Here is a 20,789-nt window from a genome sequence, read left to right on the forward strand (position 1 = left end):
TACTCCATTATATATATATATATATATATATATATATATATATATATATATATATATATATATATATATATATATATATATATATATATATAAAACCAACACATATATTGTTAAGAAAAATTTACATTAAATGAAATTCAGCCTGCAAAATAATGCTGTCACCACCATGCTTCAGTGTGGCTCTGGACCTGTTATGACTATAAAGGATATGACTGTCCTTCTGCTTCCACTCTGCCCAGAGTTTCACATCTTTTTCCCTCAACATTGTTGTCTGTTGTTTGTTGCTGGAAGAAATATTTTTAAAGGCATTTGGGAGCTGAAATTGACCTAAATGCAGCCAACCATATTAAATGTTTGTGGGCATTTCATTTAACTTCATATCATATCAAGCAAAAGATAAATGTGCACGGTAGTGGAGATGTTTCCAACCACTCATCACAAGTGTAGCAGAAGAAGGTGATTAGTATGTACAGGAATTTGTTTGCTATGTTTAGTGTTGAGTCTCTGGGATCTGTCTATAATATCATACAGAGCTGGCACAACAGTCCTGATGTTAATAGAAAGATGCATTCAAGACACTGCGTTCGACTCTCTCTCTCTCTCTCTCTCTCTCTCTCTGTGTGTCTCTCCCTATCTCTCTCACTGTCTCTCCCCCTCTCTCTCTCTCTCTCTCTCTCTCTCTCTCTCTCTCTCTCTCTCTCTCTCTCTCTCTCTCTCTCTCTCTGTGTGTCTCTCCCTATCTCTCTCACTGTCTCTCCCCCTCTCTCTCTCTCTCTCTCTCTCTCTCTCTCTCTCTCTCTCTCTCTCTCTCTCTCTCTCTCTCTCACACTGTCTCTCTCTCTCTCTCTCTCTCTCTCTCTCTCTCTCTCTCTCTCACTGTCTCTCTCTCTCTCTCTCTCTCTCTCTCTCTCTCTCTCTCTCTCTCTCTCTCTCTCACTGTCTCTCTCTCTCTCTCTCTCTCTCTCTCTCTCTGTCTCTCTCTCACTGTCTCTCCCTCTCTCTCTGTCTCTCTCTCTCTCTCTCTCTCTCACTCACTGTCTCTCTCTCTCTCTCTCTCTCTCTCTCTCTCTCTCTCTCTCTCTCTCTCTCTCTCTCTCTCTCACTGTCTCTCCCTCTCTCTCTCTCTCTCTCTCTCTCTCTCTCTCTCTCTCTCTCTCTCATGCCTTAAGCTGGCTTTAGCACTAGCCAAAAGGAGCCAGAGGCTCATGGAATGCAGTTTGTGTACATTACATGACTCTGTTTATTATCCATTAGGACACCAGTGCAGTTGTAGTGGGTCCTGAGCGGACAGGAAACAGTCTCACAGATGCTCTTGGTTTCAGTAATGAACGCTGTGAGATGAGCATTAGATGAGATCATTAAAAGGACAATATTATGCTGGACACACATTGTGACTTGGAGTGAGATTAAATAGCTTAAATCACTAGAGAAAGGATATATGGCATTTAAACTGCCTCTCCAAGTGATTATCTATTGTCACTGAATGTATGAGTGGTGAATGATTTGAGTGATGGATGGCCTAATGAGAGGCTAAAATGTAATATACACCAATATCTCGGACAATGAAGGTTGAGCAATGGAATATATCGAGGGTGTTCATTAATAACACAATAAAAATGAAGATGAAACACATTACAACCATTAGTGGTGCTGATACACTTAATTTCACAAAAATCCACAAATGAGATCATTGTTAACGCCCTGATGTTAGTTAGATTTCAGCTTTAATCAGACGCTGGATCAGTGGTTAGTATGTTTCCACCCCCAGCATTAGGGGTTCAAATCCCACCTCCGTTCTGCATGTGTTGAGTTTACCCTGTATTTTATAATAAACAAATAAACAACAGCAAGGTCACAGCAAGGTTTTCAAGCCATGTAGTTTATGTGGAATGTCTACGATCCAAAATCATTTAATATTTTAACGAATGAGTGCATTAATATAAACCAGCTGGAATTCAGAAATCAGCATCTCATGTCCAATCAAGACCAATGTGTAATTTGTGACTGTATTCATCTCAAATCCAGGGCAGATATAAAGGGACACAGATTAACAGTCTGGATTGGGATGTCCTGCATGGAACAAGACACAAGGGGACACTCTTTAGGTGAAAGATTATGCCCCCGCCTCTACTGATCTGCCCACGATTACATGATAATCAGCTTTTCCTATGCTCACTGTCAGCAGAGAGAAAGGGCAGGAGCACTCACACACTCACACAGCAGCAAGGGTAATTAAAGCTTAGGCTAATGGCCTGGAATCAATTACCAAACGCCCTTCACTTCATAAAACTCCCGTCCTGCTGGGTGGCATTAGCTTCTTAAGCCTGAGTGAAAGGCGTGCAAACACACACACACACACACACACACACACAAAGTTAAAGAAATATTGACAGCTTATTAAAAACCTATTAAAAAAAACAGCAGTTTGTATTTAGGAACTTTACACCAGTTTGTAATGTTGTCTCTCTTTCTGTCTAAGTGCATTGAGACTCAGCTTTCCAGATACCGTTGTAGTAGAGAATGAAATAAATTGCACTGATCAGATGATTTGTGTGATTAGTACTTGTGAAGTTAATCAACTAATCAGTACTGTACATCAGTACATCATAATATGTTCACACTTCCTTTTATATTTAAAGTTGTTTGGCAGATGCATGTACGATCCCAACGTACCACAATCCCGCTAGAATCACCATGCACTTTATCAGGAATGCATAAAAGCATGCAGACGCAGGTCAAAAGCTTAATGCTAAGTTAATATTCATGTGGAGAAAAAGTGATCTCAGGGACTTGAGTTGGTGCCAAATGGGCTGGTTGGAGTTCTTCAGTAATTCTGATCATACACAACATCCTGGGATTTTCATACACAAGACAATCTAGAGTTTACACAGAATAGTGCACAAAAAACCCAGTTGAATAAGTGTCAGATGCCAAAAGACATCAACCAGACTGGTTTGAGTTGATGGCTTCATTAAGACAAATAACCTCTCGTTACATCAGTGATGAGCAGAAAAGCATCTCAGAACACATAACACATGTAACCTTGAGAAGACCTTGAAAATGAACAGAAAACCACATCCAGTTCCAGTTCTGGTCAGTACCTGTGAGGTACGGTACATATGCATTAAATACAATGAGTGAGTTCAGCGTTTTAATGTGAAAGATTAAAATAAAGTCTTCATTTTGTTAGTAGAATTATTTTATTTAGTAATTCAATTTCTCATAAAGGATGATAATTGATGATTTTAAAGAGCACACTGTAATTGTCTCTTCATTATTAGTCTGAATAATGAACCATGTCATTGTGAAAAATGAGAGGAATTTGTCATTAATGAGAACTGAAGGAGAAAGAAAGATTTGTTTATTAAACCACAATTAATTCAGTCAAGTGCCGCTTCAAATCTGTAAATAATTCCATTCTCATGAGAGACAGAGACTTAAATATGAATCTTTTGGTGTGGCAGGTTGATGATTGAGGTGTAAACATGCAGTATGGTGCTGGATTAGGAACCACAACCTTGGAAGAAGAAGAATTTTAACTCATGTTTTTTAACTTCATACAGTGGGAATTATTTTCAGAACTATAAAAGATGCAGAAATGGAAAATTACTAACTTTTTGGCCAGTTTTCCACCTTCTCTTTGTGCTCATTATTATAATCTCCATCCATTTAGTTATCTAAACCAGTGGTACTGCATGCATGTCTTGGGACTGGGAGGTCTGGTGGCAACAGGCTTAGAAGATCACACCAGGCTTTTCTATCCCCAGCCACAACCTGCAGCATCTCCTGTGGGGTCCACAGATGTTATAATTTGTGATCTCTCCAGCAGGTACTGGGTCTGCTCTGGGGATTCTGTCCGGTGGGCCGTGCCTGATACGGCTCTAGTGGGAGCCAACACCGTGTCATCCACCGTAAAAGACTCTTCTTCTTTTTCAAATACTATTCTGATGCTCTACTGTATTCCTGAGCTCTTTAAGGTATCATGTAGAGTAAGCCCAGCTGAGAAGCCTGATTTCCACGTCCTTATTCTTTCAGTCATGGCTCTTGACAAGTCAACAGAGATGTTCTCCTTCACCACCACAGACTGCAACATCAACTGAAACACTGCTGCTTCTGACCTGATATTTCCTTATCTTGATCTGTTCTCTTCAAATCTCTCAGCAATAAGGACTAAACTGTACTTTTTCATACCACTGGCTGCAGTAAACTCCAGGGTATATATTTGTACTTTTTTTTTTTTTACATCATAATTATGAAAGTAGGGCACCTTTAAAAAGACTGAACCAACAAACAGCAGCTCGTGACCAAAGATTTTGGTGGCACAGGACCAGGATGACTAGCAATGACAAAGCAGTCTAATAGACTCAGAAGGTTATTACACCTGCTTTGGTTATAATGAAGTGAAATTAAGAGTAACTACTTAATAAACAGTGTTCAGTCTACCAGCTTGTTCTGACTGGGTTTAAACCTGTTTGTCCAATATAGTGTGTGCTTTCTGTCATGGCTCATTTCCACCCCAAATACGGTTTATCTCACAAAGCAAACAAAAACCTGTGACAGATTTCTTCTTTTACTCACTTTGTGTGATGTAAGAAAGTCTTTTTATCAGTCTGATTTTCTGTTATAGTGCAAGAGAATGATGGGAGTCTGTCCCAGTGACTATTAGAGAATCGGACACAGTTAACTGAACATAGTTAACATAGTCATCCGTTTCTATCCTGTAATTGCTAGTTAGCCCTCAGGTACCTGCATGTGCTTATTTGTTTTAGGGTGACTTGGTATCATTCTGTGCTACAGATGAAAAACATACTTTAGCTAATTCTGACATGTTGTGTTTCTAACATTAGTGTGAAAATCATAAACTCTGATGACACTAACTGTTCTGTTTGCTTTTTCTGTTTTCACAAAACATTGATGGGGCAGTTACGGGGCAGTATGATTCCTCCCCAATGGGTATCAATTAGCACTTATTTCAGTTCACATTTTGACCACTAGGTGCAATAATTACTCTGTGGTGCTAAATGGCATGGAGAGTGTACGTGGATGCTGTGGCTTTGACCTGCCCCTATGGAGCCACTACTGCTCTGGACTTTGGGTTCGTTTGCTCCTAAGGACCAGTCGTGTACACTTCATTTGTAGTTAAGGAAGTTTAGTACCTATTATTCTGACAGTACTGAAGCTCACGCACCCCTTCACCATAACATGACCTTCATGCCTGAAAGGTCCAATGAAATTACATGTAAATGCAGTTCATGCAACACAGATTTTCTGAAGTGGTCAGAAATCGAAGGTTAGCAGTTTTCGGAATTTACATAATCATGGAGTTTGAAATTGTAAAGAGGTTCAGCATCAGCACCTTCATGCCTTTGTCTGCCTAATAACTTTTTAATGGAGCTCCATCAAATTTATTTGAAACAGAAAAAAAATCTTCTGAACAAGTTTTATATGATCGTATTAACATATTAATCCAAGTCCAAAATCATTCAACTCAAATGCTTCAGTCCACAGATTCTCAGTATAATGTGTTTAAAGTGAAGATCGTTTGTGTAATGAGATGAATTATTGTGTGAAAACTTCCAAAAAATGACTCAAGGGCACAAACTTTGATGTAGAGCATTAAGTATTACTTTATTATCCGTATTAATCCATGTGATGGACTTTGAGTCTGACGTATTGTTGAGAAAATCTGCAGCTTCCACTGAAAAAGTCTGTTTCCACAGTTGGTGCATGAGGACATGGAATTTGTCAAAAAGCAGAAATTAGAAATTGAGATATTCCTTTAAAGCACAGAACCACATCAGTCTTCACAAACATTCTGTGAAACCAGGAGGAATGAGAGCTCATCACTGATCAGCTCATGCTGAAGGTCGTCTCATCACACTTAGATTTAGGTTTAGATGATCTGGAGTAACAGCATGGAGCATCATGACTGGATGACTGACAGCACAAACAGCAGAAAGGAACCGGGTTTGCAGTCACTGGATTTCTCTGAAAGCTCGTTTCTCTACATACTTCACCTTGTGTTTCCTCCTGAACCTGCAAGAAATAAAGAAAATAATGTAAAAGCACTGAACCACACAACGGTGAAGCAGAAAACTTTACATTAAACACTATACTGAAGCCTGATGGGAGTTTAGTGCTTAGGGCTGGATGTAGAACTCATGTACAACACTTTATAACTGAGTACAATGTTCACGCTGCTCAATAATATCACTAGACACTTGTTTTTATTGCCATGTTAACAGAGAAAAACCATTTTCCACATCTCAGCTTGTTAGCAAGTTGAGGTCAGAGCACAGGCTCAGCCATGACACAGGCCATTGGAGCAGAGGGTTAAGGGCCTTGCTCAGGGGCCCAGTGGTGGTTGTGCTGGGACTTGAATCCCTGACCTTCAGATCAGTAACCCAGTGCTGAAGCCCCACTGCCCCTAATTTAGTAGTGAAGGTACAACATCTCCCACTATGGAACTGTGCATCCTGTAGTGGAGTGTAGAGGTGTAGCACAAGTATTTCACTGGATAAAGATGCTTAAACAACTCTATGCACATGATCCACTTGAAGCTTATAAAATAAATACAACAGATCCAAGTTGTCAATTTCCTGTTTTCTTTTTCCTGCTAAAAATCTCATCTTACAAGTGATTTGATTTGTTAAACGCAACTCTGCTTCTCTCATGTTTGGTGACATCAGACTGTGCATTTTAGAAATATCTTCATCTATCTGTGATATTTTCTGACTTCTGGACCAGCCGTTAGCACTAATGCCCATGTTTGAGAAGCAATAAAGACTCTTACTTGGCCCTTTCTCTAGGTTCGATCAGGTTCCTCTTCTGTAAGCTCTTAAAGCGATCTTTTAATACGCTGCCCTCTGGCTGCAGAACAAAGAAGCACATCGTTATTAGTGGGACAGAAACAGGAGCTGTGTGTAAACTTGTGCACGTCTCAGCGGCTACACGAACCTTCAGCGTGCGGAGAGAGCCGGCGAGTTCGTCACTTAACTGCACCTCAAGATCAGGATCCTGGAACCTGTAGAACACAAAACACACATCTGAACTTTAGCTCTGTTCTGTTTCAGACCAAACTGTCTGTAAAACCCTCAAAGAGCCACAGAGTTGAATAATCTTTAAAAAAAAATCTTAAAAAAAAAAAAAAAAAAAAAAAAAAAAAATATTATTTTGTAATTGCCGACCTTCTGTGTGTGTTAACCCTAGTTCTGTCTTATGGCTCCTCTACAACCAAACAGACTGCTAACGTTAAGCAATAACATGTTAAATATTAAGGACACAAAGCAGCTATAAATAAAGTCACACTAACTTCAGCTTGCCCAGACGGCGTGGCAGTGATTTCTGTTCCTCCTGTTTTGCTTTCCTCTTTGTCTGTCTCATCCTGGTCCTCAGCTCCCTGTGCTTCAGGTCTGCACCAATGGAGCGCAGCTGGAACAGCTGTTGTCGACTCTGGAGCTTCTTCTTGTCCACTGCCTTCTTCAGCTCCTGTTACATAGATGAAGAGAAGAAGCAGGATTCAGGGCAGGATGGTAAATAGAAAGCTCTTTAAATGGTCGTCTTTTCCTCTTTCAATACCTTTATTCTCTCTGCTTTCTCCCTCTTTCTTTGTCTCTCTGTCTTTTTCTCCGGCTGTGCTGTCGGCCCGACGGCCGCATCTTTGGAATCCTCCGTCGTTTGCGCGATTTCTTTCGTTTCTTCCCCTTCGTCTTCCTCGATTAACCCTTCGACCTGCTCTTTAAAGGTGCTCTCCTGCGTGCACAAACACAATATTACTTCTAAAAATACTAAGCATCCCATATCCTTAACCATGTCACAGTTATAGACATTAAGATGTTTTCTCCTCATTCTGATGACTGATGTGAACTTTAAATGCTCCTGACAGTTTTGCCTCATAGCTAGAACATCTCTCAGGAGCCGTGCGGTTCTAGAACACCGATCACACCTTCTGACCAATCAGATACACGCATTTTATAACCGCGTGCTTGAAAAGGAAAAACAAACAGCAGGTTGTTTCCTGGTGATCAGTGATGGTGAACATTTGTACCTCAGTAGCGATGTCCATCCTATTTATTGCCAGCCGCTTTTCCAGCTTCTCTTCAGCCTTCACCTTTTTCACCTCAGCCTCATGAGCCTCCAGCAGCAGCGTCTAAAGCAGCACAACACACACTTTAATAGCAGAATGATGCACAAAAATTCTGACACCTGCAATACTGCTGCTGAAACATCCTGATCTGATCACACAACTGTCTATAGACGTACACACATCTGTCTGTCAACATCCATCTATGGAGATCTGTGGCCTCAATACACAAAATAAAGTGGACTTGTGCCCTGTGCAGCTTTGTGAACAATTTTCCAGCTTTTGCTTCAAGTACAAATCTAAGCTTTATCCAGCATTTGCTCTTTGTAGGAAAGAAGAATAGGAAAGATTAAAAGTAAAAAAAAAGGTAATAAATCTGGCTTCTTAAAGTCAAAGTGATAAAGAATGCTGTTGGGAAAACAATTTGGATCAAAACTCAATATTCTGGTTATATATCTCAGGGCTGCGAGGGTTGTTGATGGGTTTCTCAAATCGTCACACAAATATATACACAAACGCACAACATCAGCTTGTGTACCTGGTGAGAAAGAAAATCAGGATTGTACGAGCCTCCAGGGGCAATGACTTCAATAGCAGGCAGGATGGAGGGCTTCACATTCAGCTTCTCTGGTCTCTGGAGGGAGGGGGGGGATTCAAGAGTTACTAATACATACAGAAGCCACTATTGTCTAATCATGTGTTTCTGTTCCTAACACCCATGTGGTTGGTTGGAGAGATGATTTGTTGCTGTGGTGTGTACAGTGCTGTGGTGCGTACAGTTTCTCACCTTAACCAGCTTCTTCTTGGTCTGCTCCAGGTAGTATGGATCTGCAGTGTCAGGGTCTGTAAGACAGGAGAGAGAAGTGTAGAGCTGAAGGACACCGAGTGTATGATGACACACTGCTTACTGTAAAGAGCAACATATCAGCATCATGGCTACAGATGGGACTTGGACCTGCTCTAATACTGTAATATAAATGTCCTGACATTATAATAGCTATAAACAGTCTTCCTTACTGCTCTTCATTAATCATATCTTTCTTTATTAAATGATTTCTGAGCACTGATCGACTCACTGCCTGCACTCCACAGATCGTAGAAGCTCCTCGCTGGATCTTTGGGGTGTTTAGGTTTCTCTTTAACGCGGCTTTCTGAGGTCTTGCGTAGCTGCAGGAGCTTCTCTCTGCGTGGCAGCACACCCATGGCAGCCAGTTTCTCGGCCCTCTCGGCCACGCGGCGCAGCTTCTTGGCATTGGGACACTGATACGCCAAGATACTGGGACAGATACAAGACAGAAGCAGCACAACATGAACCAGTGGAGACAAAATGTTTGTCCTAACTAACTATAATATTGTGGTTATGAAATTGTGTTTCTAAGCACATTAAAAATCCCCACAGTGACAGAGGAAGGAATAAAACGTGATCTAGCAAACACAATGTAAACCGAACAAGCCCTCAGATCCTAGAGGAGCGTTCACACAACAGCTCTCCAGGTCCCAGTGAGTGTCTTCACATTCCCAAAGAAATACTGGGAGCGCAAGGATGAGATCATCACAGGGCATGTATCACTCTCACACACACAATCACACACACAATGATCAGCTCACAAACGGACACATGTTCATATCTGTACTTAGCACCAAACACTCATAAGCTGATCAACAAGGACACATTAAGTTACACATTAAGTGTTCACCTACTCTTTAGGTGCTGGAACATGGGAATCCGGCTGCAGGACCAGATCAATATGCAGTGGCTTCGAGCGTTTTCCTTTTCTTACAGCTTCTAGATATAGACATAAAACCACTGAAATGTCAAATACAACACATCTGTATTATTTCTGAAATTCTTTCCAAAATATAAGTGCAATATAAAAGTGTTATTGCAGTTAACTTGTACATAGCACCACAAAGAAGAGATGCTGAGAAAGAAAACAACTCTAGTTATTTATCCAGTAAGAAGTTAATTCTTGTGATGAAAGACAAATGACAGTTACATTATAAATAAAACCACACACACACAATATCAGAAACCAACACTACCACTTACAGAAAGGTTTTCTACACATTTCTGTAAAGCTTTAGACATTAAACATAAACAGAGGTTTGGACGGAACATTATATACCTTCCGGTGGAAAATCTCAACTTAAATGTGACCACCACAACAAATACAACACAAACCTAATATTAGATCAGATTTTTATTAAACGTCTGCGTCGTTCCTGTACAAACACTTCAGTGTTAAAACAAGAATCACTTTAATAACACGAGGGACTTTTACATTAGGTGATGAAACTGTTCAGTCGTGTCACAATTGCACTGGAATTAAAATGAAATCTTTTACATTGCACACCATTTTTACTTTCAGTGTGAAAGAACAGTGTCAGACTTCACCTGGATTTGTGCTGTTTGTTTTCACTCCCGTGTCCACAAAGAAAAGACCTTCGTCTGGTTTCTCTGCGATCAGCCCTCTAGAAAAGGATAGAAAAAGGAAAGGAGTTAAAATGAAGGTTTACAGGTAGACAGAGGAAGTGCAAACAGATGTAGTGTTTAAGTGGGACGAGGTGTTTAATGACCCAGTGTTTAAGTTTGAAATCCAGCTAAGTGTTTTACTATAAACACTATAAAAGGCTCTAAAACTCATTACATGTGCAAAACAAATCAATATTTCAGTCATTTTGCACATACTGTACAATATTTCAGTCGTTTGCTGTTTTTGCACAATTCTATAAATCTCAGGGACCTGTTAAGAAACTGTGTTCATTCTAGCATTACTGCACGCAATATTGTTTGAACATTCAGTATTCACACTGGTCAGTCGGCGCAGTTTCTGTTTACTGTTTATTGTCTTTTGTGTATTGTATTTTCTGTACTTTTTGTACTGTCTTGTGTCCTGCACTGTCTTGTGTCCTGCACTGTCTTGTGTCCTGCACTGTTTGCACCAGGTTACACAGATAAACTTTATGTGTCTAAGACTACTTACAAGTCCTTAGCCCTGTCTTTGTTTTATGTAGCTCCCTGATCCTGGAGAAACGTTGTCTCATGTCACTGTGTACTGTAACAGCTATATATGGTGTAAATGACAATAAAAGCTTATTGACTGATTATTTACTTTCTTTAAACTGATGGTTTTTCTGCTCACTTCATTATTTATCGTTATACAGTAATAATGGTAACAAACATGTTGTTAAACTGCTCAGTATTTCACACGTGAGTTAACGTGCGCTGCGTGTCACACACGTGAGTCACACACGTGAGTCTCACCCTGTCGCTCTCTCCTGGAGTCTCACGTCCTCTAAAAATTCCTCCACATCCTGAACGTCGCTGTACTTGTTCCAGTTCTTTTTCTTGTTCTTGCTGACACGTTTCCGACGCCCGAGTTTTGCCCCTCCGTCTTTATCTGTGTCCGACTTTAGGGGTAAAAATCCAGGCTGAGACGCAGCCACGTGTTTGTGTCTCCTCACAGCCGCCATGTTGTGACAGGAAGGGGCGGGGTCTGTAGAGGGGGCGGGGCGACGCTTCCGGCTTTATAGTGAGGGAAACATGGCAGTTTAATTATTATTATGGTTTCGGTTTAATTCTTTGTTAATAATTTACACGTGGTTGTATCGTGCTGCATAATGTATACGTTATGTAACGTCTAAATGAAATAAAATAATAATAATAATGATGGGCTACAAGTCCTCCTGACCTGCAGGTGGCGCTGCGTCGCTCTCTATTACAGTCAGAGACAAAGGCTCAGTCCCAAATGCACCAAAGAGTCACTAAGTAGGGACACTAGATAGGCTTTGTGATAACACACGGGTCCTGTACACTGTTCTATTCGTGATTTAGGATGAAACCTAAGGCGAAGAGCAGAGGAAGGTGTGTGAGAGTTTACACAGAAAATAAACAAAGTGTGTAACAGTAATTATAGCTGTGCAACTCATGTGATTAGCTTTTATTTATTAAACTGGTTTTATCTTAGAGCATCTGTGTGTATTAAGTCAGTTAGCATGTTAGCTTGGTGTGTGTGTGTGTGAGATCAGTGTGTTTAACCTGCTGCTTCATCCACAGCACTTTGTCCCTGACACATTAAACATGAGTCTCATAGTGAATGAGCTGCTGCTGTGCTGCAGAGGGCTGGATAATGACAAGGCTACAGAGAGGAAGGTACTGACATCACATCACATCACTCTCACATCACATCAGTCTCACATCACATCACTCTCACATCACATCACTCTCACATCACATCACTCTCACATCACATCACTCTCACATCACATCAGTCTCACATCACATCACTCTCACATCACATCACTCTCACATCACATCAGTCTCACATCACATCACTCTCATCACATCAGTCTCACATCACTATCACATCACCCTCACATCACATCAGTCTCACATCACATCAGTCTCACATCATTATCACATCACCCTCACATCACACCAGTCTCACATTACATCAGTCTCACATCACATCACTCTCACATCACATCACTCTCACATCACATCACTCTCACATCACATCACTCTCACATCACATCACTCTCACATCACATCACTCTCATCACATCAGTCTCACATCACATCACTCTCATCACATCAGTCTCACATCACATCACTCTCATCACATCAGTCTCACATCACTATCACATCACCCTCACATCACATCAGTCTCACATCACATCAGTCTCACATCATTATCACATCACCCTCACATCACACCAGTCTCACATTACATCAGTCTCACATCACATCAGTCTCACATTACATCAGTCTCACATTACATCAGTCTCACATCACATCAGTCTCACATCACATCACTCTCACATCACATCAGTCTCACATCACATCAGTCTCACATTACATCAGTCTCACATCACATCACTCTCACATCACATCAGTCTCACATCACATCAGTCTCACATTACATCAGTCTCACATCACATCAGCCTCACATCACATCACTCTCACATCACATCAGTCTCACATCACATCAGCCTCACATCACATCACTCTCACATCACATCACTCTCACATCACATCAGTCTCACATCACATCAGTCTCACATCACATCACCCTCACATCACATCAGTCTCACCTCACGTCACGTCACGTCACATCATTCACTAATCTGTTCTTAATGACCATTCCATAATAAAAGTATTTCCTGTTCAAATTGAAGAGCCTCATTAAGTTACTCCCACCGCTGTGGATAAATGGGGCGTGGTTACCTTGCTTTGAAGTAGCAGCTAGTTAGTATTAAACATGGATTGTTAGTAAAGCTTCCTGCATCTTATTCTCATAACAAACAATGTTTTGTTTCAGATAAATGTATTATGTGTCTGCACGTGTTCTCTGTCCAAAATCTTTATCTTTCTGTCTTTAACGTCTGTGGTGTCACGGTGTATAATCTATAACACTAAAGTTTACAGTTGCTTTACTATTACTTTAACAGCTAGTTGTAACCACTGATATTAATGAGTTCTGTTCTCATGGTTCATGACATTTAGTAACACTTGACATACTGCTTTATTTTCAGACATTAGTTACAGCTGCTCTTCCTCTGACACGGTCACAGCATTTTAAATGACGTATGACTTTATTCTCCCGTGCAGAAGGAAGTCGATCGTTTCAAGAGGCTTCTCCGGGATCCTGAAATGTTGCGGGAACTCGACAGCGTCTCCACCACCAGAGCCTCGAGAGGCAACACCCAGCTCACGTGGGATGCTGTGTTCAGGTGTGTGATGTGATGTGAGCGTTCTCCATGCTCCAAGTCATGCTTCAGTCATGCCTACTGATGCACTGCATTGTAATTAATCTCACCCCAGGTTTTTAAAGAAGTACCTGCAGAAAGAGACGGAGCTCCTGAAGTCCGGGAAAGTGAGCGTCTCAGCCTCCACTCAGGCCAACCGGCACAAGAAGATGCAGGAGATCAGCAGCCTGATGAAGTTCTTTATACGATGTGCAAACAAACGTAAGCCTTCAGCCGTGTTTGTTCACTCTTTGGAAATGTTCGTGTATTGCGAGGTTTGTATGTGATATAGCAGATAAGATCATGTTGATCTTGTGATACAAATGTCTACATGTACTCCAGTTGTAAAGTGGGCTTAGCTTCGCTTGGCTCAAGATTGGCAGCTTCTTCATCATCAGTCACAAAGTTGTTATCAGTCATTTTTGCTTCACAGGTTCTTTTTTATATTTGAACACCTTGGCGAATAAAAGCTAGACAAGTAAAACTAACAAGTAATTCAAAAGGTTCACGACTCTCTATTCAGCAAATCCTGGGGGCGGAGCCTTATAAACATGGGCGGGACTCAACAGACCAAATCCTAAAAAAGATCTTCCCTAACGCACCATTAAATAAATGAATGAATATGATGTGTATGTATTGTTACTGCATGATTTGGATGTACATCAGCCCTAAGCTCCTCTTTTTCCTCCTCCAGGAGGCCCGAAGTTAAAGTGTGCAGATCTGCTGGCTCATGTGGTAGAGGTTCTACAGAGCTCATTTAGCTGTTCTGCGTATGGAGAGGACTACAGCAGCATCCTGCTCAAGGATGTCCTGTCTGTCCGCAAGTACTGGTGTGAGATCACGCAGCAGCAGTGGCACTGTGAGTTTAAACCTTTACCTCTGGGTTCAAAGGTCGCCACGTTCCACTTTTCTGTATATAAGTGCATATAAAAGGTTTAGATGCATCGTAGTAGGTGAAGAACTCAGTGTTTCATTTGAAGAACAAAATGTAGCTGTGTAAATAATTAAGGATAATAAATTCTATGCCTAACCTTGTGTGTGTGTGTGTTTGTAATGGTTGAGTTACAGTGTCAGCTGTATGACATGAGATATTTTGTGTTCAGTGACTCATAAGATAAATAAACGTATCTGTGTTTGTTTCTTCAGCTGTTTAGTCAGAACTGTGTGTGTTTGTGTTGTTTGGTGTTTAGGTCTGCTCGACGTGTTTTGTGGACTTTTCACTGCATCTAAATCCATTAACCGGGTTTCAGTGAGCAGGATCATTCACACCCTGGTGCAGGGATGCTGCCTACAGACTGACAGCTTGTCACACACACTCTTCAGCTTTTTCTCAACAGCTCTAAGTAACACCAGGTATTAATTCACCCTTCATAGTGTTGAACACAGACCCGTGGGGAGTGAAGGCTTTGATAGAAGGCTGTAGATAGAAAGGTTCAGTAAAACACACAGTGCACAGCAGCTTGCTGTATGGAGCAGTGGAGCATCATATTGGTCAAAGTGCACATGCTGCCTCCTAGTCACCACTAAAAAGACCTACAATGGACATCAGACCTGGATCATGGAGCGATGGATGACAACAGCCTGGTCTGAAGAATCACACTTTATTTCCTTCTTGTGATTGGGGTCCAAAAGTCTGAAACATTCTGATGCTTTATCATTTATTTACTCTCAATGGTATTAATAAGTGATTAAAAGTAGGATAAAGCACATTGTTATAAGCACCATCTCCAGTTTAAGTCCCAAAATATTCTTCTGACATTTGGTCAAGATGTTTATAACGGCCGGTCGATGACTTTGGCAATGATAAGACTTTTTCTGGATGTTTTATTCAGAGCAGAGAGACAGCTGCAAGTGCTGGAGAACCTGATCTCCGCTCTGAACGTGTTCCTGCGGTCTGTGGCGATGAACCGCAGGAGACGTGTGTGCAGCCTGGGTGAGGAGCTGCTTCCATCCATCCTGTACGTATGGAGCGAGAAGAGGCCCAGCGCCAGTCTGAAGGAGGAAATGGTGGCCTTCTTTAACACGCAGCTCAGCGTGCATCATCCCAAAGGAGCCAAGACACTGGAGACAGGTGAGGATTCTGCTCCGTGTCACAGACTAAAGAATTTTATAATGAACAGAACATCAAACGAACTCCCTGATATTCAGAGGAACGTCATTTTATAAATTTACTACAGACGTGTCGGGTGTCATTAATAAAACACTTTTGACAGACCAAATGTTTATGTATAAAATGTCACAGAATATAAGTGTGAGCAGTAAATAAGAAGGTGAGATTATATTAATATCAACTCAGTTGGGTGTGTCGTATATAATAGGGTTCAGGATTAGTTTCAGGCCTATTTCTGGTCACAAGATATTTTAAAAAATTACATTTTTTGCTTATAACTTATAAAAGCTTATAAAATTGGTCTTAAATTCATGGATTTTTGTGGTATAATCTGCCTGTTTTGATAGTGGCTTTATTAGTGTTATCACCTGTGTGTCTGTGTCGGTCAGGTGCTCACGCAGAGGACTGGGAGAAATGGCAGCGTCTCCTCTACAGTCTGTACGGCGCTCTCGTACAGGAGATCAGCCAGATCGGCAGCCGCGGAAAGTACGCTACGGGTTCTCGTCATATTGCAGTCAAAGAGAACCTCATCGAGCTGACTGCAGACATTTGTCACCAGGTGATCAGTGTTTTGTCTTTACTTCATGGGCATCAGATGTTTACACATCAGAGAACGTATAGAAATGACAAACCTCACTGTTTAAAACTAATAACCTTTTATACAGGACAGATCTTATTGGAGCACATGTAATGGTTGAGTTACAGTGTCAGGCTATATGACATGAGATATTTTGTGTTCAGTGACTCATAAGATAAATAAACATGTCTGTGGTTGTTTCTTCAGCTGTTTAGTCAGAACTCACGTGCGATGTCGAGAGACGGCACACAGAGCAGTAAGCGGCGGCGTATAGAGTTGGGCTGGGAGACGCTGAGGGATCACCTCCAACCCCATCACAGTGACTTCGACATGATTCCTTGGTAAACCTTTATGTCTGATAGGGTCAAGATTCAAGAGTTTATTCGTCACAAACACAGTGTTATATACAGTATACACAGTGTTATATACAGTATACAGTATACAGTATACACAGTGTTATATACAGTATACACAGTGTTATATACAGTATACAGTTTACAGTATACAGTATACACAGTGTTATATACAGTACACAGTATACAGTGTTATACAGTATACAGTATACACAGTGTTATATACAGTATACACAGTGTTATACAGTATACACAGTTATAGACAGTTTACAGTATACACAGTGTTATATACAGTATACACAGTGTTATACAGTATACACAGTGTTATATACAGTATACAGTATACACAGTGTTATATACAGTATACACAGTGTTATATACAGTATACACAGTGTTATATACAGTACACAGTATACAGTGTTATACAGTATACAGTATACACAGTGTTATATACAGTATACACAGTGTTATACAGTATACACAGTGTTATAGACAGTTTACAGTATACACAGTGTTATATACAGTATACAGTATACACAGTGTTATATACAGTATACACAGTGTTATACAGTATACACAGTGTTATATACAGTATACACGTGTTATACAGTATACACAGTGTTATATACAGTATACACAGTGTTATACAGTATACACAGTATTATATACAGTATACAGTATACACAGTGTTATATACAGTATACAGTATACAGTATACACAGTGTTATATACAGTATACACAGTGTTATAGACAGTATACAGTATACACAGTGTTATATACAGTATACACAGTGTTATATACAGTATACACAGTGTTATATACAGTATACACAGTGTTATATACAGTATACAGTATACACAGTGTTATATACAGTATACAGTATACAGTATACACAGTGTTATATACAGTATACACAGTGTTATATACAGTATACAGTACACAGTATACAGTATACACAGTGTTATATACAGTACACAGTATACAGTGTTATACAGTATACAGTATACACAGTGTTATATACAGTATACACAGTGTTATATACAGTATACACAGTGTTATATACAGTATACACAGTGTTTTATACAGTATACAGTATACAGTGTTATATACAGTATACAGTATACACAGTGTTTTATACAGTATACAGTATACACAGTGTTATATACAGTATACACAGTTTTATATACAGTACAGTATACACAGTGTTATATACAGTATACACAGTGTTATATACAGTATACACAGTGTTATATACAGTATACAGTATACACAGTGTTATATACAGTATACACAGTGTTATATACAGTATACAGTATACACAGTGTTATATACAGTATACAGTATACAGTATACACAGTGTTATATACAGTATACACAGTGTTATAGACAGTATACAGTATACACAGTGTTATATACAGTATACACAGTGTTATATACAGTATACACAGTGTTATACAGTATACACAGTGTTATATACAGTATACAGTATACACAGTGTTATATACAGTATACAGTATACAGTATACACAGTGTTATATACAGTATACACAGTGTTATATACAGTATACAGTACACAGTATACAGTATACACAGTGTTATATACAGTACACAGTATACAGTGTTATACAGTATACACAGTGTTATATACAGTATACACAGTGTTATATACAGTATACACAGTGTTTTATACAGTATACAGTATACAGTGTTATATTCAGTATACACAGTGTTATATTCAGTATACAGTGTTATATACAGTATACACAGTGTTATATACAGTATACAGTATACAGTGTTATATACAGTATACAGTATACACAGTGTTTTATACAGTATACAGTATACAGTGTTATATACAGTATACACAGTGTTGTATACAGTATACACAGTGTTTTATACAGTATACAGTATACACAGTGTTATATACAGTATACACAGTTTTATATACAGTACAGTATACACAGTGTTATATACAGTATACAGTATACACAGTGTTATATACAGTATACAGTATACACAGTCTTTTATACAGTATACAGTATACACAGTGTTATATACAGTATACACAGTTTTATATACAGTACAGTATACACAGTGTTATATACAGTATACACAGTGTTATATTCAGTATACACAGTGTTATATACAGTATACACAGTGTTATATACAGTATACACAGTGTTATACAGTATACACAGTGTTATATACAGTATACAGTATACACAGTGTTATATACAGTATACAGTATACAGTATACACAGTGTTATATACAGTATACACAGTGTTATAGACAGTATACAGTATACACAGTGTTATATACAGTATACACAGTGTTATATACAGTATACACAGTGTTATATACAGTATACAGTATACACAGTGTTATATACAGTATACAGTATACAGTATACACAGTGTTATATACAGTATACACAGTGTTATATACAGTATACAGTACACAGTATACAGTATACACAGTGTTATATACAGTACACAGTATACAGTGTTATACAGTATACAGTATACACAGTGTTATATACAGTATACACAGTGTTATATACAGTATACACAGTGTTATATACAGTATACACAGTGTTTTATACAGTATACAGTATACAGTGTTATATACAGTATACAGTATACACAGTGTTTTATACAGTATACAGTATACACAGTGTTATATACAGTATACACAGTTTTATATACAGTACAGTATACACAGTGTTATATACAGTATACACAGTGTTATATACAGTATACACAGTGTTATACAGTATACACAGTGTTATATACAGTATACAGTATACACAGTGTTATATACAGTATACAGTGTTATATACAGTACACAGTATACAGTGTTATATACAGTATACACAGTGTTATATACAGTATACACAGTGTTATATCCAGTATACACGGTGTTATATACAGTATACACAGTGTTATACAGTATACACAGTGTTATACAGTATACAGTGTTATATACAGTATACACAGTGTTATATACAGTATACAGTATACACAGTGTGATATACAGTATACAGTATACAGTGTTATATACAGTATACACAGTGTTATATCCAGTATACACAGTGTTATATACAGTATACACAGTGTTATATACAGTATACAGTATACACAGTGTTATATACAGTATACACGGTGTTATATACAGTATACAGTATACACAGTGTTATATACAGTATACAGTATACACAGTGTTATATACAGTATACACGGTGTTATATACAGTATACACGGTGTTATATACAGTATACACAGTGTTATATACAGTATACAAAGGAAAGGATGAAAGGATAAACTCTGCCTCCTCCTCCTTACACTCTACATATAAATAACCTCAGTTTAAGAGCTAAGTTTTAAAAAAGAATGAAGATAAATAATAAGAAAGAACACGAGGTGATAGAATGTGATGCACAGTAAGTTTGTTATATTCGTTTGCGTCTCCAGGCTACAGGTGACAGCTGCTCTGGCGTCTAAGTACCCCTCCATGCTTCCTGCCCAGGAGATGCCCCCTCTGCTGTCTCTGCTGTGCCAACTGCTGGGCGAGCAGCAACGTCGAGGAGAGAGGGGCTCGTACGTGCTGCGCTGCCTGAAACAGGTGGCTTTGTGCCAGAGCAAAATCTCAGGAAAGAACCAGGCTCCGTCGGCGGAACTGGGCCGGATTTGGGCCAGAGTGTGGGCGCTGGCAGTGCGGGGTGTCAGTGCTGCCCACACCGAGGCTCTGTGTCTAGAGCTGTTACAAACCCTGGTGCAGTGCCACCTTGTGCCCGTCGACAGAGAGTTCTGGAAGCTCTTCTCTGGTGCCGTGTGTAAACCATCTGTGTGAGTTGAAACCTGTAGCTAAGTTTATAAATGTTTGTGTAAATCAGAAGTACAGAGATTACTATAGTGAG

General features: G+C 39.5%; 2 protein-coding genes across 3 annotated transcripts in view; one reads left to right on the plus strand and one right to left on the minus strand.

Annotated features, from left to right (window-relative positions):
* Window positions 1–5,602: 5,602 nt before the first annotated feature.
* nop53 (NOP53 ribosome biogenesis factor) lies at window positions 5,603–11,596 on the minus strand. The gene is made up of 12 exons (XM_060875681.1): window positions 11,349–11,596; window positions 10,479–10,555; window positions 9,785–9,869; window positions 9,160–9,359; window positions 8,871–8,926; window positions 8,622–8,717; window positions 8,048–8,149; window positions 7,579–7,752; window positions 7,313–7,488; window positions 6,958–7,024; window positions 6,794–6,870; window positions 5,603–6,036 (listed from the first exon to the last, which is right to left on the minus strand). The coding sequence occupies exons 1-12, from the start codon at window positions 11,555–11,557 to the stop codon at window positions 5,976–5,978; spliced, it is 1,380 nt and encodes a 459-aa protein (XP_060731664.1). The 5' UTR covers window positions 11,558–11,596; the 3' UTR covers window positions 5,603–5,975.
* Window positions 11,597–11,832: 236 nt separating this feature from the next.
* atm (ATM serine/threonine kinase) overlaps window positions 11,833–20,789 on the plus strand; it is a 48,666-nt gene continuing 39,709 nt past the window's right edge. Inside the window, exons 1-10 of one of the 2 annotated variants that reach the window (XM_060875694.1) lie at window positions 11,833–11,948; window positions 12,141–12,236; window positions 13,695–13,816; window positions 13,908–14,053; window positions 14,526–14,690; window positions 15,022–15,184; window positions 15,664–15,902; window positions 16,331–16,500; window positions 16,726–16,859; window positions 20,344–20,718. In XM_060875694.1, the coding sequence (XP_060731677.1) occupies window positions 12,165–12,236; window positions 13,695–13,816; window positions 13,908–14,053; window positions 14,526–14,690; window positions 15,022–15,184; window positions 15,664–15,902; window positions 16,331–16,500; window positions 16,726–16,859; window positions 20,344–20,718 (1,586 nt within the window). In that variant the 5' untranslated portion in view covers window positions 11,833–11,948; window positions 12,141–12,164. Of the gene's footprint in view, window positions 11,949–12,077; window positions 12,237–13,694; window positions 13,817–13,907; window positions 14,054–14,525; window positions 14,691–15,021; window positions 15,185–15,663; window positions 15,903–16,330; window positions 16,501–16,725; window positions 16,860–20,343; window positions 20,719–20,789 lie in introns of those variants that run through there. The other variant, XM_060875701.1, reaches the window with a different exon arrangement.

This window comes from Tachysurus vachellii, chromosome 1 (genome assembly GCF_030014155.1).
Source record: "Tachysurus vachellii isolate PV-2020 chromosome 1, HZAU_Pvac_v1, whole genome shotgun sequence".
NCBI classification, from domain to species: domain Eukaryota; kingdom Metazoa; phylum Chordata; class Actinopteri; order Siluriformes; family Bagridae; genus Tachysurus; species Tachysurus vachellii.